Source organism: Lagenorhynchus albirostris, chromosome 19 (assembly GCF_949774975.1).
Source record: "Lagenorhynchus albirostris chromosome 19, mLagAlb1.1, whole genome shotgun sequence".
Lineage (NCBI taxonomy): Eukaryota > Metazoa > Chordata > Mammalia > Artiodactyla > Delphinidae > Lagenorhynchus > Lagenorhynchus albirostris.
The window spans coordinates 14297107-14314356 of record NC_083113.1 but is presented as its reverse complement, the minus strand read 5'-3'; the positions used below and the strand labels follow the sequence as shown (position 1 = coordinate 14314356).

Genomic DNA, 17250 nt, shown 5'->3' with positions numbered 1-17250 from the left:
TATATCAGGAGACTGGAACTCCTTAGGGATCCTGCAGCAGTGAGGCTAGCCACGACCCCTGGACTGGGGTGAGGACAGTCGGATCCTGCCATTGCATGGTCCTCTCTCACCCTCATCATGACTAGAACGTCACAAATGTGGTGTCACTGTGACACTGTACCCACATCCACCACCTGCCTAATGCTTTTAACCCTGACTGATAATCTTTGACTCCATGATTTTCTTAGGGCTTGGGAAATGGGATGCTAACACTTCCATGCTCTCAAATGGAGAACACCTTCTATGGTGTTTTCTTCTGTACAATTTTCCCTCCTCACCTGGGACAACTCCTTACTCTGAACCAAGTATTCACCAAGGCTGTAACATTGTATTTCTATTAAAAAAGACATGAGACACTTTTGACAAAATGATACATTTATTACCTATGATTGGCAGATATATTGCTCATTTATTCTCTCCATGTTTAAAAAGCATTTCAAAATAAAAAAATTATTATATACCCCATACAATTCAGGGTAGAGTTGGGCTCAGGGAACCACTTCATTGTTCACAGGGTGGGCAGAACCCTCTGTCTCCAAACATTTTTTGCACTAGTTTGACTTCCTGCTGTGAGTCCTGGTCCCAGTCTTGCTTGAAACCCCATGAGGTTAAGTTCACCACCCAAGGAGGGCTGGAATTTTCCCAGCCATAAGGATGAGCTTCTAGTTCAGAGGTGAAAGAGGGCCTCCTGGAAGGGACGAATATAGCCTCTGCAGCAGAAACAGGAGGAGACAAGGGCAGAGGGCACTGGGGCTGAACCACAGGGCCTCTGGGGGATCGTGGAGCTCTCAGGATCCAGCATTTCCCTGTGCTCAACTGTGGGTTTCCATTCAGTAGAACAAGGTCTGCCTTAGAGAGCAGCAGAAACTTTCTTCTAGTAGTTTCCAAAACCTGAAGACAGGGCCCAGCAGGAACTTCGAATGGACCCAGGAGATCCCAGGATGCCAGGGAGCTACAAGCCCTTGATTACCGAGATGGCCCAGCCAATGGGCCCAGCTCCCGGGAGGCACGGTCAGGTAGTTTTCAAGGACAGCCCTCGACTAGGACAGACAGACCCGCACAATCACACTGGAGTTGGTAAAAAGGACTCCATATTGCTCGTTCCCGAACTCCAGGTTCGACACCCATTGTTCAAAAGACACAAAGCGAACGCCCTTCTTGAGGTTGGAGAACACATGGCTGCCCTACAGACAGAGAAAGGTAAGCCTCGTTGTGACATAGCCTTCCCCTCAAAAGCTGAGTTGGGGGCCTTCTGACAGGTGTATTTTCCATAGATGGCTGCAACAATGTCTCCAGTTCCACATGTACTTCTAGAATCAATGCCACTCCTCACCCAGGAGTGGAGTCTAATTTCCGGCCCCTTGAATCTATCTGGGTGGGTTTCCTTGTAACCCAGAGTGTGGTGGAAGTGGTACTGAGTGACTTTTGCCAAGTGATTTCCGAGGCTGGGTCAGAAAGGCAAGGCAGCTTCTGCTGGTTTCTCCTGAAGCCTCATGGTGGAACCCTGAGCCACCAAGCAGCAGTCTGACTGCCCTGAAGCCGCCATGCTGTGAGGAAGCCTGAACTAGACCACACAGAGAGATCCCATGGCCAAGCTCTGAGATTAAACCAAGAGCTGCTTGGCCAGCCACCAGCTGTTGTGTACACACTCACACCCTACCCTGCCCTTCAGCTCCAGCCAGTGTCTGCAATGCAGCCACATGAGAGACCAGGGCCAGAAACCCCCAGCAGAGCCCTACTCGTAGAACCACGAGAGGTGAGAAAATGACTGCTGTCAATATTAAGCCACTAAATTCAGGGGCAGTTTGTTACGCAGCAGTAGATCAGCGTAGGCCCTACCATCCTTTCCCCACAGAGACTGACCTCAAAGGGGACTCTCCTCCACCGCCGGATGGGAAAAGGATTCGAAGAGAAATGATGCAGGACAGCCTGGTTGACGTCTAGAATTTGCACAATTAGCTGATATATACGCATACGGTTAGTGCCTCTTTGTTCCATCCAGCTGTGGGAGAAGGGAAACCTTACAGGCTGGACCTGCCGCCCATTCTCCCCCACCTGAATGGCCTTCCCATGTATACGAACCCAAAATGGTGCTGTGGTCCCCAGAAGTAGCACCATTAGGTCACTTGGGAGCTTGGCCCCTCTGCATACCCAATGAATCCATCTGTCCTAAATGTGCTCCCCAGCTGGTCTGCAGGTACATTCAGGAGTAATGACCTAGAGCTGTGCTCTTCAAGGTACCTCCTCCCGTATTATTTCTCATTCTATATTTCACTGGTAGCAAAAGATGTCATTTCCAATGTGTACAATGGTGATGTTTTAAGATACAGTTTTCTTATCAGTCGTTTAAAAGGATCCAGGGGAATCTATCTACGGTAACAGAATTCTGGATGGTGGTACCCTTGTGTTGGAAGTGATGGGGAATGAGGCACGCTGAGGGTGGGGATTGCTGGCAACATCCCGTTCTTGGTGTAAGTGAAAGTGTTCAATTGGTCATAATTCTTTGAATTTCACACCCAAGATATGTGCATTTTTGATATTAGAAATTAAAAATTTAAAAACAAGAGTAATTGGTTATATAAATACACAGAGAAGTAACTTTCTTTACAGAGACTTCACATCACTCCACTTCTTAGACTTAGATGTCCATTCTACTTCTCCCAGATTTTGTCCTTATATAATAATATTATGTTCTTTGGACTTTCATGCTGTTCTGTGCCAACCACACACACACAAAGAACATAATTAGACATTTAAAATTTCTTGTGACCATAAAGCTCTAGGTGTCAACATCTTTTCTTTTCGATTATTACCTACTAGTGGTTCCAGTTATAGCTACAGATTGGAATCATCTTCATTCTTGAAAAGATATTGTGTAGAAAAATTTTTTGGCCTGTCCAAAGCTGTGGTCTTTGCCCTCTGCTACTGGGATGTAATCTCTGGACCCTTGGAATGTTATGTCTGACAGGAATAACCTTGTTTGCCTACAGACTTGGGTCATAGTGGACAGCCAGCCAATGTGATTTGGTGGGAGCTGGCCACATCCATATAGATAGGGGGCCAGCCACTCCAGGAAAACCAACAATATGACTTAGGATGAATCACGCAGTACCGGTTGACCTGGAGGCCGAGATGATACACATGATAAAGCCCCTATAAACTCAGGCGAGCTTCCCTGGTTGGCAATATTCCATGCGTACTGTCACCATCGGAGGCCAGCAGAGTCAGGTGTCCTGACTCCACAGGGAGAGAGAGGGCAATGGAAGTCTGGTGTTGGATATTTCCCCTGGATGCTGCCCTGTGATCTTCCCACGGCTAATTTTAGTCTGTATCTGTTCCCTGTGATAAGAGTTTTCATTCAGTTCTATGTCTTTCTAGTCAATTACTGAGTCTGAGGGTGGTTTTGGAATTGTGCCCTCTAACCTTGCAGTTGGCTCTAAATTTCTCAAAGATATTGATGCCTGACTCCCTCACCCCAGACACTCCAATTTAATGAATATGATGTGTGACCCAGGCATCAAGAGTTTTCAGTGTTCCTGGGTGATGTATGGCAAAATTGGGAATCACGGATTATTACAATGAAAAGCTACACCGTTGCTCTAAGCAACACAAATGTGCTTCAATAACTTATAAATGATTAAGTGAAAAACAGAAGTTTACGGTAAATATATCTCCTAATGAGGTGGGTTTTCGGGGTGGGGTGGGTGGGGGGAGTTTAAGATGTCTTGATTGAAACTGAATGTGGTAAGGCTGAAATTTCAAAATGGTCACTTTGCCTGTCTCCCCAGAGGTCTTTACATCTGTGAACCATACATCTTAGTGAGGGGCTTTTTTTTTCTGTAAAACTGGAGGGATGAGAGATAGGAATTGGGAAGGCATAACCAATGATGCTCCCACCATAGATGTGATCTTTAGCTGATGAATTTGAAAACAGGGAACATAAAAGTGTAGAGAATTTGTAATTTGCCTCCCTTAAAATTATCTGGGTCATGCATCCCTTGGAAAGTCTTCATGGACCTCAGTTTCAAGACCATCCTACAGTGCACAAGAGTCAGACAAGTACGAGCCTCCTGCCAGGTCCTGCCAAGCCCTAGCTGTGCCCCCAGGGGAAGTCACCTCCCTTTCTGAACTTCTCAATTTGAGGTCTTAAAATACACTTTCCCACAGGATCAAGGATCACGAAGGGTGCTGAAACAGCTCAAACTTCACAGCACTGGCTTCGTGCTTGCCGTCAGTCAGCGCTCAGCAGAAGGGCAGTTTTGATCATCACACTCACCGGGCAGAGACACAGATCTCAATCTTTCCACTGTCCAGGAGTTCTGGCCAGAAACCCTCCTCCTCCAGGTCCAACACTTCCTTCTTTTGAAACCACCTAAGAAAGAGGAAGGTCAAGAGAGCAGGCTAAGTACTCACCCCCACAGCCCTGGCCCTTGGGGAATGGGGAGGGACATTTACCTGTAACCAGGTAGGTAGTAGGCAGGTAGGAAGTGGACATCACAAGGAGTGGCAGGCATGCCCTTACATTTTCCCTCCTTTGTCCAGCCGTCCCCACCGCTCAGCATAGGCTGTTTCTGGGAGCCATCTATTAAGTAAAAAAATTTTGTGCCCAAGTTCTTCCTCCACCTCTCAGCTCAGGTATAAGTCCCAGGGGTTTCCCGTGGGGACCTGCACGTCCCGCTCCTCCCTTGGGATCCAGTTCCACCCCACCCACGGAGTCCAAGCGCCCCCCGCATCCGGCCCCTCCCACCGGCTCCCTTGAGGAGGACCCCTTTCCTGGGCTCCCCACCTTCGCCCCTGGGGTTCCGGAGGAGGTTGCGTCCTATGGGTCTGCGCTCGCAGAAGCGGCCCAGGACGCAGGGCCTGGGGTCGTCGGCGGCCGGCAGGCAGGTGCTGACGATGGGCCACAGGGCGGCGTGTTTCCGGGCCAGGATGCTCAGCCACAGGGCCTGGCAGTCGACCAGGTCGCGCCAGCGCCGGCACACCCGGCGGCAGCGCCCGAGCAGCACGTGAGGGGGCACGTGGCTCAGCACCATCTCGAGCAGCTCCGTGGGCAGCTGGCCCAGACCCAGCGGCTCCTCGGGTTCCTGCTCTAGCAAGGGGATCCCGACAGGCTGGCCCCTGGAGGAGGTCTTCTCGCCAGGCTCCGCTGCGACTGCGGGACAACCAGGGCCAAGATGTCAGAGACCTGCAGCCTCCGTCAGCCCCGCCCCTGCCAGCCACACCCCAAGACTGTCAGCCCCAAACCCCGTCAGCCGCCTCCACATCTTCACCACCCCCAGTCTTGTCCTCAAGTCCCCAGATTCCCAACCTATCCTTGCCGGGCTCCCATCCCCTCCCCTCTCCACCATGCGCCCCAAACACAGCCCTGGACAGCCAACAGGCTCTGGGGCCGCGCGGAGCCCTGAGTCCTACCCTGCATCTCAGCGAGCACTCCTCGTGGGTGGGCCATCACCTTGCTTCACGTGCCCTTATCTCTTCCTCCCCTCTTTTAATTCACCCGCCCCTCCCTTCTTAATAGCCGGCACCACCGTGCGGCCCCATCCTCCCTCTAACTGCCGGTCTCTGAGAGCCACCCCCTTCTCACTGACCTGCACCCTCCTCCCTCTGCTTCGCGCCAATTTACAGGCCAGGACCTCCCGTCCCCGCCTCCAGTAATCTCCAGACACCCTCTCGTTTGGGCTGTATTCAAATCCCGAGGAAACTACCACACAGAATCCGCAGAAGAGGGAGGGAGTAGGAACGCCAGGATGCAGAGTCTCTCGCTCTTCGTCCGCCCCAGTGGCCCCTTGGAGTGTCCCTAACCAGGCTGTAAAGCCCTTGGTGCTGAAAAACTGCTGCTATCCAGTCAGGCCTCCGGACGGGAGACCTCATATTGTTGCCGAAATATCGGCTTGCCTGTGCACCGAGGCCGAACAGAAATACGGAGACAGGGATTTTGGAGGAAGAGAGGGATAGCTTTATTTTTCGGCCAGGCAGAAGGAAAGACACAGCAGGCTAGCGCCTCAAGAACTGTGGGGATCCTTGGGAATCGGAGAAGATTTTATATGTGGGGCTCGAAGTCCGGGGTATGTGATAAGGATCAAAGTAGTGAAGGTCTTGCGTTCTTCCTTTCCTTTGCATTATTTCAAAACAGTCAGAGCTGGCGTCAGGCCGCGCGATAGTTGGGGTCCGGCAGCCTGGTAATTGCGTCCGTTTGCCTCCGGTTTATCGGCTGCTGACCTTGTCTCTGAAATGCAAAAACTCTAAGAGGTGATTTGTTACAAGGGGCGTATAGAATATAAGTGCTGCGACATAATAAGGTTAGGGAGTGAGAGGCGTGGGAAGTAACTCACACAGCGTTAGGGGTGATAGGTGCCGAATGTAAATTACATAGTGTCAGGGTGAGGTTCGCTTTGTAAGGTACAAATCTAGTTACTACAAATTAGTGACAGTTGAAGTAAAACAAGGAGTGATGAACTCTTCCCGGCCAGGTTTTGTTTCTTCTCTAGCCTGTTCGCTGTTCCCTTTGTTTTCCTTGTTCTCAGGGGAGGGAAAACTTCATTTCTATTTTTGCTGCAACAATATTCCTTAGTTCCTGTAAAAATTCCTATCACATTTAAGGATCCAGCATCACTAACTCAGAGATCATTGCACAGGAGAAAGCAGGCTCCAGCAGGAGCTAAATGCATTTCTATCTGACTCCCTAAATGAGTGCTGTAGCCAGTAATAACCCCAGCCAAACTTCATGGAGCCCCTTACTACCAGTCAGGGTAGCAACCCCCTGAGATAGGTATGGCTATGTCCCCACTTTCCAGGTGAGAAAACTGAGGCCAAGTGACCTGCCCAAGCTCACACAGCTAGTAGGTGACAGAGCTGGGATTTGAACCTAACCAGGCTGCATCTAGAATCCTTGCTTTTAATCTGTATACCAACTCTACCCAATAAAAATAAAATGTGTGCTACACATATAATTTTTCAGTATCAGCAAGTAAAACCAGACATGGTTTTTTGCCCCCATGGAACTTACCCTCAAGGGGGAGAGACGTGGTAAACAGGAGACAGAATAAGCAAGTTATATACTGTTGGGGAAATCATTAAAAATAAAATCTGCCAACCCCCAACATCCTCTTCACAATTGTAGAAAAGATTCAGAGTTTTATTATGGAATAAACATTAAATCAGACTGTAATTCTCATGGGCCATGATGAGCAGTGGACGTGACATGGAAATTGTGTAGTGTGTAGTGTAGGTGATCAGTGCTCTGGGAAACAGAGCAGGCAAGGGGGAAAGGGCCGTAAGCAATCTGGGTGGGGAGATCCTGAATTCTGAGAGATGGATTGACTATTACATGGGCCAAATTTCTTTTCGTTACATGCACTGTCAATAAAATTAGTACTATTGAGGTTTTCCAACATATTCCAAAGTGCAATAGTGTAAGGAGCTCCAGCAGTTAACTCCTGACCAATCTGGTTTCATCTCTACTCCCACCCACTTGCTCCTCCAGGCAATTTGAAGCAAATCTTAGAAACCACACCCTGCTGCCCATAGCAGTACTTTTTTTTTTGGCCATGCTGCAGAATGTAAATTGGTGCAGCCAATATGGAAAACATTATGAAGTTTCCTCAAAAACTAAAAATAGAGTGGCCATATGATCCTGCAATCCCACTCCTGGGCATATATCCAGAGAAGACTATAGTTCCAAAAGATACATACACCCCAATGTTCATTGCAGCACTATTTACAATAGCCAAGACATGGAACCAACCTAAATGTCCGTCCACAGATGGACAGATAAAGGATAAAGATGTGGTACGTATATACAATGGAATACTACTCAGCCATAAAAAAGAATGAAATAATGCCATTTACAGCAACATGGATGGACCTAGAGATTATCATACTAAGTGAAGTAAGTCAGAAAGAGAAAGATAAATACCATATGACATCAGTTATATATGGAATCTAAAATATGACACAAATGAACTTATCTATGAAGTAGAAACAGATTCACAGATATAGGGAACAGACTTGTGGTTGCCAAGGGAGAGGGGGTTGGGGGAGGGAAGGATTGGGAGTTTGGGATTAGCAAATGCAAACTATTTTATCTAGAATGGGTAAACAACGAAGTCCTACTGTATAGCCCAGAGAACTGTACTTAGTGTCCTGTGATAAGCCATATGGCTAAACAAACAAACAATAAAACCCCAAGAAGAAACGAGTAACAATCACAATAAATCCATGTTAGTGAGATCGTGGTGTGATGAAATAAACTGTATATTTTGAGGCAGGACAAGAGAAATTAAAAATAAAATTCTCTCCATGTGCTTTTTTGGGCCTCCTCTGTCCCTCCCTAATGCAACGTGTTGCCTGCATTATGCAATCACCCAGAGCTCCTCAAAGCCGGCAGCGCCTGCTCAATTGTAAAGATCATTTTTCCCCCTTTCTTCTGAAGGTTCACAATGTACCTTCCTGAAGAATAGAATTCTTTCCCAGCTCTGTGGGGGTCATGGTGACTTGCTACTCATTTTGTATATTCTTACTTGGACTAGGTATCCTTGGTGAACTTGGCGTAAAATATGTCATTTTGTTGTACAATCCTTTGTCGAGAAAATGTATATGACTGTACCTTCGACTTCTAACAGGCAGAATAGTTCTCAGAGCTTTCTGAGAATCTGCTTCCAGCCTTATAACCCTGTTTGGCTTGAAGAAAATTCCCTTTTTTTTTCTTTTTTAACTTGAGAGGTTATTGAATTTTCATCGACATTTTCTTGGCATAGTCTGCAGGATATCGGAGACAGCCACCAAAGGACACCAGGAGCCCCCCACCCTGAAACTTTGAGCCCCACCAGCTTCTTGGTATTCCTCAGGTGCTTCTCCAAGTTCTCCTGATATCCGGACATCATTGCTTAAATGCTGTCCTGAATTTTACTCCTGAAATTTATCTCTTTTTCTTGGGACTTGGAGTCCTGAAGGGGTTCAGGTACATTTCCTAGGCAAGGACCTAGGGGGAAATCTGGAGCGAATTGGGTTGTCTTGTCCTTTTTTGAAATTTGGCTTAAATTGGGAAGATTATGTGTATATGGTCTGAACAAACTGTCTGCTAGTGAAATGAGAGACTGAGCCTGCACAGCTCTGAAGGAAAAGGGACAACTGCTCCTTCTGGCCACGAGGTGGTCTGAGGTGACTGAGAACCTAGGGGAAGTGTCTGAGGATCAATCCTCGTGACCTGTAGCAGTCCCACAGAGGATCCCACTACAATCAGTAAGTAAATTCTGCTTGTCATCGGGGCATAATAAAGGCTGATCGTGTAGTGCCCCGAGAACCCCTGGCAGTTTTAGACCACTGGAGGGAGAAACTGAGACACGTAAGAGAATCGAACTAACCCAAGGGTAGAACTCCCTTGGTGAACTAGACTCAGAAGCAGCACGCATTCGCTCCATCACAACCGCCTTCAGAAAGTTGTTCAGATCATATCTGAATTAGGCTGCCAAATTAATAATGGGAAGCCATGCCTCAAAGGCCAAATAGCTCCTGGATGGGCAGCCACTCGCGGGAACTCTGCCTGGTTTCATGTACAATTGGAACAAAGCCAATGCACTTATCTTAACTCTTAAATGGCCAGGAGGGAGCTCTTTTCACATTTTAGAGAAAGTCAGCTTGAAAAAACACCTTTTCAAAGTTCTGACCCCAAGAAAATGAAAGTATTCCTAGGAGGGACTTCCCTGTTGGTCGAGTGGTTAAGACTCCACGCTCCCACTGCTTGGGGGCATAGGTTCAAAGATCCCGCATGCTGTGAGGTGGAGCCAGTTAAAAAAAAAAAGTATTCCTAGGAGAAAGCTTGAAGTTATAACGTTTTTTACATCCTTGAAATGTAAACACAGCCCACATCATCTGAGAATACAGCCTTAGCTCAGTTAGTAGAATGTGAAACTGAAAGGAAGGAAAAGAAGGGAAAGAGGCTTTTTAAGTTCAAGCAGGAAAATTATGAGGTCTCTGTGTCTGTCTGGATGTATCCGTGTCTGTGTGTATGTTGTAAATATGCTATGTCCCTACCTCCAGACGGTGTTATCAAAATTAATTTGTAAAAGAGCTCTGTTTAACGGACTTAAAAGCAAGTGCTGGGCTTCCCTGGTGGCGCAGTGGTTGGGAGTCCGCCTGCCGATGCAGGGGATGCGGGTTCGTGCCCTGGTCCGGGAAGATCCCACATGCCGCGGAGCGGCTGGGCCCGTGAGCCATGGCCGCTGAGCCTGCGCATCCGGAGCCTGTGCTCCGCAACGGGAGAGGCCATAACAGTGACAGGCCCGCATACCACAAAAAAAAAAAAAAAAAAAAACTAACCCAAATTTTTAAAGGATCACGTGATCTAGAATTAATCTTTAATGACCAAAAACAAGTTTAAACTGATGGTTTAACTAATATAGACATGTCTTTAGAGTCATCAACATTAAGTATAATACTTTTATTGTACCTAGGGTTACTGAAAGTCAATAAGCTCGTGTTATTTATGTTATAAAATTTGTCAACAAGATAATTAATGGTATGATGTTATTTTCACAAGTAATTAAATAGAGATAAATGGGATAAAAGCTTTTGGGTGATGCTTTAAGAATAATATGTTTTATTGTATGTCTACCTGCAAACAGTTTCTCCAGATTTTTGGCAGCTCGAAACTTTAGAGTTCTGCTAACTCAAATCAAATGTTGGAAATTCATTGAATGTCTAGATCATTTCTAATAAGATAAAATACTAAAACATTAATTGCTAAAGAGGCCTCTGTTTACCTACTCTTGACCTCTTATTACAGAGAGACTAAATATGTTTGAAACTATTAATAGATATATTTTGTGCTTTATTGAAAGATTGTACTATGAAATGGTATATATTTCTAGAAATTAATTTTTAAAAGGGAATACTGAGAAGAGAGTTTTAGGCATGATCAAGATTAAGTTTCGATTTAATTTAATTAAATAAATGAATTTTAATATTAAAGGTAAAATGATGTAAAACTAGAATTTGGTTTTTTCTCTGTTGAGAGGACAAAGTTTTCTTGAAATATGGTTCTGCTTTTGATAAGAGATTGTAGAGTTTCTTTACCAGTGACTTCCTGCGCTTGCCTTCGAGATCTTTTATCGTCATTTTGGTTGTGTGTATCAGTATTGCCTCACAGTGACTTCTGATTCTATTTGACCAAATTTAAAACATTTTGATGTCTTTGACAAACTTTCTCAAATCAAATTCTAAATGAAGTTCTTTTGACCTCCAGCTAACTCTGGGATGCTTCAGTGAGGGCCCCTGAACATCCCAAAGAGAGGTATGAAACTAGTTAGGTATATTTGGTATATTAAATGACCTGGGAAACAATGCCAAACGAGTAATAATAAATCTTAAGTTACATTGTAAAGGTAAATATTATTAATATAAATGTTCTAGAAATTACATGAAGTTCTTAAAATTTGAAGTGTCCTGGTATGATGTCAGTCATCGTTTTAGCTGTTATCTTAAAAAGTTGTAAGTCACAACAAATTTCTTTTTCAGTCTTTTGCATATATAGACAATTATTGTCTTACACTGATGCTTTTACAAAAATGCTGGTAGATGACTCGCTTTTTTTTTTTTTTTAAGGTTTTTGCTTTATTTATTTATTTGGCCATGCAGTGCGGCTTTCAGGATCTTCCCTGACCAGGGATCAAACCCGGGCCCCCGCAGTGAAAGCGCCAAGTCCTAACCACTGGACTGCCAGGAAATTCCCAGATGACTTGCTTTTATGCTTCAAAACTAAATTAGACTCAGTACCAAAGGGACTTCCACCTTGTGTGATGGTTATTTCAGAAAAGGCTCTCTTCTGGAGGGCTCCTGTAGAGTAAGCTACAGCCATGTGCAACAACATGGATGGACTTTAGAAGGCTATGAATAAGGGAAATACACCAGACGAAAAGGAGCAAATGCCTTTTCTCAGTCTGTGGCTGGTTATAGACGGAGTCGGGTTACACTCTCTGTGTGTACATTATACTTCAATAAACAGGTAAAACAAATATACAAACAAAAAATGAGATTGGCCCCAAGCTGGTAATTTTTGAATCTGGGCGATGAGGACATGAGATTTGATTATGCCATTTTCTCTCCTTGTGTGTGTGTGTGTGTTAAAGTTCAAGGTTTAAAAAAATTAAATTCCATATATGATGCAGCAATTCCACTTCTGAGTATATACCCAAGAGAACTGAAAGCAAGGTCTTGAAGAGATAGTTGCACACTCATGTTCATAGAATTATTCACAACGGCCAGAAGGCAGAAGTAACCCACGTGTCCCTCGACAGATGACTGGATAAACAGAATGTGGTGTTTACACACAGTGGAATATTATTCAGCCTTAAAAAGGAAAGAAATTCCGCTACATGCTGCAACATGGACCTTGAGGACATTACTCTAAGAGAAATAAGCCAGGCACAAAGAGACAAAAACCATATGATTCCACTTATATAAGGTTCTTAGAGTAGGGAAACGCATAGAGGCCAAGTAGAATGGTGGTTGCTGGGGGTTGCAGTGGGGAGACTGATTAATGGGTCCAGAGTTTCAATTGTACAAGTTGAAAAGAGTTCTGGAGATGGGTTACACAACAATGTGAATGTACTTAACATTATTAAACCAAAGATGGTTAAGATGGTGAAATTTGACTATTCAAGAATATTTTTTATTAAAAAAATTTTTAAATTCGATTTACAAAATCTTAAGGTGGCTCAGAATAAATCCAGCAAAAGATACGCAATATTTTATGAAAAATTTATAAAACTTTATTGAAGGGCATTAAAGAAGAGTTAAGTATTGACACACAAGAGGACAAGATCTCCAGGTAACAATATGGACTAATCCAAAAGCACATCCTCAGGGCAAACATGAAGCTGTGGGTTGGTGACTACAATATATCATTTCCATAAAACTTAAAAACACATTTAAAAAATGCTATATAATAATTGTGGGCCAGGTACTCCCTTGGTGGCACAGTGGTTAGGAATCCACCTCCCAATGCAGGGGATGTGGGTTCGAGCCCTGGTCCAGGAAGATTCCACATGCGGCGGAGCAACTAAGCCCATGTGCCACAACTACCGAGCCTGCGCTCTAGAGCCCGTGCTCTGCAACAAGAGAAGCCACTGCAATGAGAAGCCCGTGCACCGCAACGAAGAGTAACCCCCTCTCACTTCAACTAGAGAAAGCCCGCGTGCAGCAACGAAGACCCAACGCAGCCAAAAATAAATAATTAATTTTTTAAAAAGATTTTAAAAAAATAATAATTGTGGATCAAACATATGGAGAAAAAGGAGAACGTAACCCAAAGTGTGTGCCTTCCCAGGACGGTGGCTGGGGGTGGGGAGTGGCATTGGAGGGAGGGGGCAGATGTGGAGTGTTTGGTTTGTCCCAGCTAAGGTTTGAGACCTGGCAGTCTCGGCTTCAGAACTGATGCCAACGGTTCCCCTAGGCTCCATGCCAAGTTCAGGGACTGCTGGTGGAGAAGGACCTGGGGCTCAGGGCACCTGCCTCCACCTGCCCCCCAAGAGCCAGCTCCTGGCTGAGACTGGTTCCCTCCCATCACTGCCCTGCTCAGATGCCCCGCACAGCAGGTTAGAGGCGGGCTCAGGAGCCTCCTCCCTGTGGACTGGGGTTCAGCTGTGTGACTTGGGGCAGGCTGCTGCCCTCCCCAAGCTTTTTTTCTCATTTTGTAAACTGGGATGGTAACAAGGCCTACCTTCCTAATTTTGGGAATTCCCTGGTGGTCCAGTGATTAGGACTCAGTGCTTTCACTGCCGAGGGCCCAGGTTCAATCCCTGGTCGGGGAACTACGATTCCACAAGCCGCGCAGCACAGCCAAAAAAAAAGAAAAAAAACACTTCCCAGTTTTATTTTCTTACATGGTAAGTATTAAAAGATATAACCCACACATACCAAAGCTCTTTGGGGTCCTCAAAAATTTTTAAGAGGGCAATGTTCATAAACTGTTGCTGTAATTGAAATTTACCAGGTCCTTCTGCCATGGGGGGCAGGGGCGAGGAAGGGCCAACCACAGGACAGTTAGCAGATTTCTGGCTTTGTCATGAGAAGAAATTAACAGTTGTTTTCCAACCCCACTGTAGTCGTCACAAGACTCTCAAACATCATCTATACACTCAACAAAGTTTCTAAATTACTATAATTTTGGACCTGTCCCTAGATCTTGAAGTTTAATGCACTGAAAAGAAGTACATATATTACTGTATTACATATCCAAAAAAAATCGTGTATCTATAATTCAATAGCATCCGTTTCCTTTGTATCTTGTGTTGTTTTTTTTTTCTTTTTAATACATGTTAAAACATGATTTGGAGAAGGGCTTCACCAGCCTGCCACAGGTGACTTTAGCCAAAACAACGTTCGTAACCACAGCTCCTGGAAGACCACCAGAAAAACTAGAACTAAGGGGAAGTTAAAATTGCTGAGGGTGAGCAGGGTCTTGAGGGTATTTGAATATGGCCAAGAGAGTTGCTTTTTATTACATTTTAAGCTGTAATGGAGACTCCAGAAGGTGGGGGGAAAAGTCCAAACAGTGCAAAAGCCCATCTTGAACCACCCCTACACCCTCAGTGTCAGTCTATGGAATCAGTGTTCCCAATCAGCAGATACTGCTATACCTGACTTGACAAAGCCAAATTGTGGAGTCATTTGATCTGCAGACAGGAAGACGAAACAACTAAAACCTGGACCCTCTGACTTTTCCTGCTGCTCTGGGAAAATACCCAAGGGTATTTTGCAGCAAGCCACTCACAACCTTCAAACAGCTCACAAAGGTTTACAGAGAAAATACTCACTTGCTCCCACCTAGACCCCAGGGCAATTTCTGGAACTCATGCATTAATAATAATAAAAATAACAGCGGATTCTTATCCAGCCCTTACTCTGGGCCAGTCCCTGTTCTCAGCGTGAAATTTCATGTATCAACTGGTTTAATCCTCACAGTAGCCCATAGTGTCCATACTGTTATCACCCTCATTTCACAGGTGAAGAAACCAAGGCCCAGCGGGGTCGAGTAACCGGCCTCGGGCGCACGACTCAGAAGCAGCACCGTCATTCGGTGGACTTTGATTTTCTGTTTTCAGCATGCCCGGGGGCCTGAGGAGGAACCGGCGTGGACTAAGCTTGCAGAGTGAGGAAGGCGGAAGGAACTGCCAAGAATACAAAGCCGGCGCCGCGGGAAGGGATGGGAGAATCTCCCCACACCCACCTCGGTCGCAGGCGCAGGTGCCAGCACACCTGGGTACCTCAGCATCCGGCAGGGACAGAGCTGGGGACCGGTGTCAGTGCCCTGGGGGCTCCGTAGCTGCGGGATGGGGCTCCTGGGGGACGAGCATAGACCTCCTGTCCGGGTGCTCACCTGGAGGCCGGCTTGGAGGTGGCGGCAGCAGCTTATCAAATTTACCTAGGTCCCCCTTCCCCCGCCCAGCCCGGGGAGGCGGGGGCGGGGGGAGGTGGGCGCGTGGGCATGGGCCGCCCAAGACCAGCCGGACCTGTGGAACCCGGGGCGCCAGCTGTCTGGGGAGGCCGTCACCTGGAGAAGGCAGGCTCTTCCGGGGCTGGGATAGCTGTGGGCGGCGGGATGTCTCAGCGCCTACAAACTCATAAAATACCGCTGTCCCACTGGTGCCCCGAGACGCGCATGCTGGGAGTTGGAGCCCCAGCGGGTGAGCCAGGGACCTGGGGGGAACCTCCAGCCCCAGCTCCCGGCCCCCTGATTGACGGTCCCGGCCTGGCTCTGCCCCGGCAGGCAGGCAGGCAGGTCCTCGATGGGCTGGAGACCGAAATGGAGCGGGAAGGGAAGGGCTGGGGAGGAGGAGGGTGGGTATACAGATGCAGGGTCAGGGGAGACAGGTGGAGATGGGGAGGAATTGGGGTCACTGAAGGCAGAATGGGATGCTGGGTAAGGGGCAAGGAGGACGGGGCTGCTCCAGGTGGGACGGAATTCTTGGGCGGTCTGGGGATGGAGTGGGGGGATTGAGGTTACTATGATGGAAATGGAAGGTTGGAGGATGGAGTAGAGGGTGATGAGGTCTCTGAGGGCAGGGTGGAATGCTGGGGATGGGGTTGCCAAAGGCAACTTCCTACACTGAGACCCCCCAGCCCCACTCCCAAGCCTCTTGCATTGAGAGTGAGCGGTGGATAAGAGCAAGGGCTCTGGAGCCAGGACCCCTGGGTTCCAATCCCCGCTCCATCACACCTGAGCCACGCAACCGAGTCACTCCGTTGATCAGCTCCGTCATCTGTGACATGGGGCTGATGAGCAGTGGCCACCACACAGAGGAATGTCGTCAGGCTCCCAGGAGCTAATCTATGTAAAATGCTTAGCAGCCAGCGAGGCTCAGAGGGCGTTCGCCTCTCAGTAGTGATGACTGTTTTTGTTCTTTCTCCAGCATCTGGATAACCGTCCCTGTGAAGACCTCCCTGCCGTCCTCCCTCCCTCCGTGGGATTTTGCCTGATCCCCCTTCTTTCCCCATCCTCCCCAGCCGCCCCTGCTGTTCTGAAGGGATCTCATACACTTTAGACCCTTCCCCTTCCCCTTTCTGCTTCCCCCCTTCCCTCTACCATGTGCTCCCCTCGTCCCTGCTGGTCCTGCTGCTGTCTGCTCCTCTGTTTCTCCCTGGGAGTCCAGGGGTCCCCAAAGGCTCCCAGCGCTGCCCCTGAGCAAGTCCACCTGTCCTACCCAGGTAAGTGTCTGCGACCTCTCCCTGGGCATTTCCCAGTGAGGCTCAGGGATCCCACACTGATTTCTAGGCTGGTGGTTCTTTCTGAGCCGCATGTGTCCACCTCTGTTAAATGGAGATTATAAGCAGGGGCGCATCTGGCTGTGTGGGAAATGACTCTGGAGCCCAGCCTATAGTAAGCGCTCTCCTAAGGGGGCTGCTGTCGTCCTCGCTCATTGCGGTGTTCCCACAAAGCTCCCTCCTGGTCCTTGATCTTCTGGTGGAGGTGCAAGGAGGTAGTAGGACCTTGGACTCTGGACCCTCTGCACCCAGACTTCCTGGGTTTTAACCCCAGCTTTGCTGCTTACCTGCCGTGTAAACTTGGGCAAGTGACTTAACCTCTCTGGCCTCAGTCTCCTCATCTGGACAATGGGGTAATATTAGTGTGACCTCAGAGTGACGAGTAAGTGAAATATCAGCTGTGAAGCAGCAAAAGGGAACTTGGCGTGTGGCGGTGCTTCTCACACGTTT

At 47.3% G+C, this 17250-nt stretch overlaps 1 protein-coding gene across 1 annotated transcript; it reads right to left on the bottom strand.

The window, feature by feature from the left end:
• Positions 1 to 1079: 1079 nt before the first annotated feature.
• Positions 1080 to 15525, bottom strand: LOC132510261 (F-box only protein 27-like). The gene is made up of 6 exons (XM_060132070.1): positions 15461 to 15525; positions 15295 to 15377; positions 4747 to 5191; positions 4316 to 4411; positions 1700 to 1724; positions 1080 to 1223 (listed from the first exon to the last, which is right to left on the bottom strand). The coding sequence occupies exons 1-6, from the start codon at positions 15523 to 15525 to the stop codon at positions 1080 to 1082; spliced, it is 858 nt and encodes a 285-aa protein (XP_059988053.1).
• Positions 15526 to 17250: the final 1725 nt, after the last annotated feature.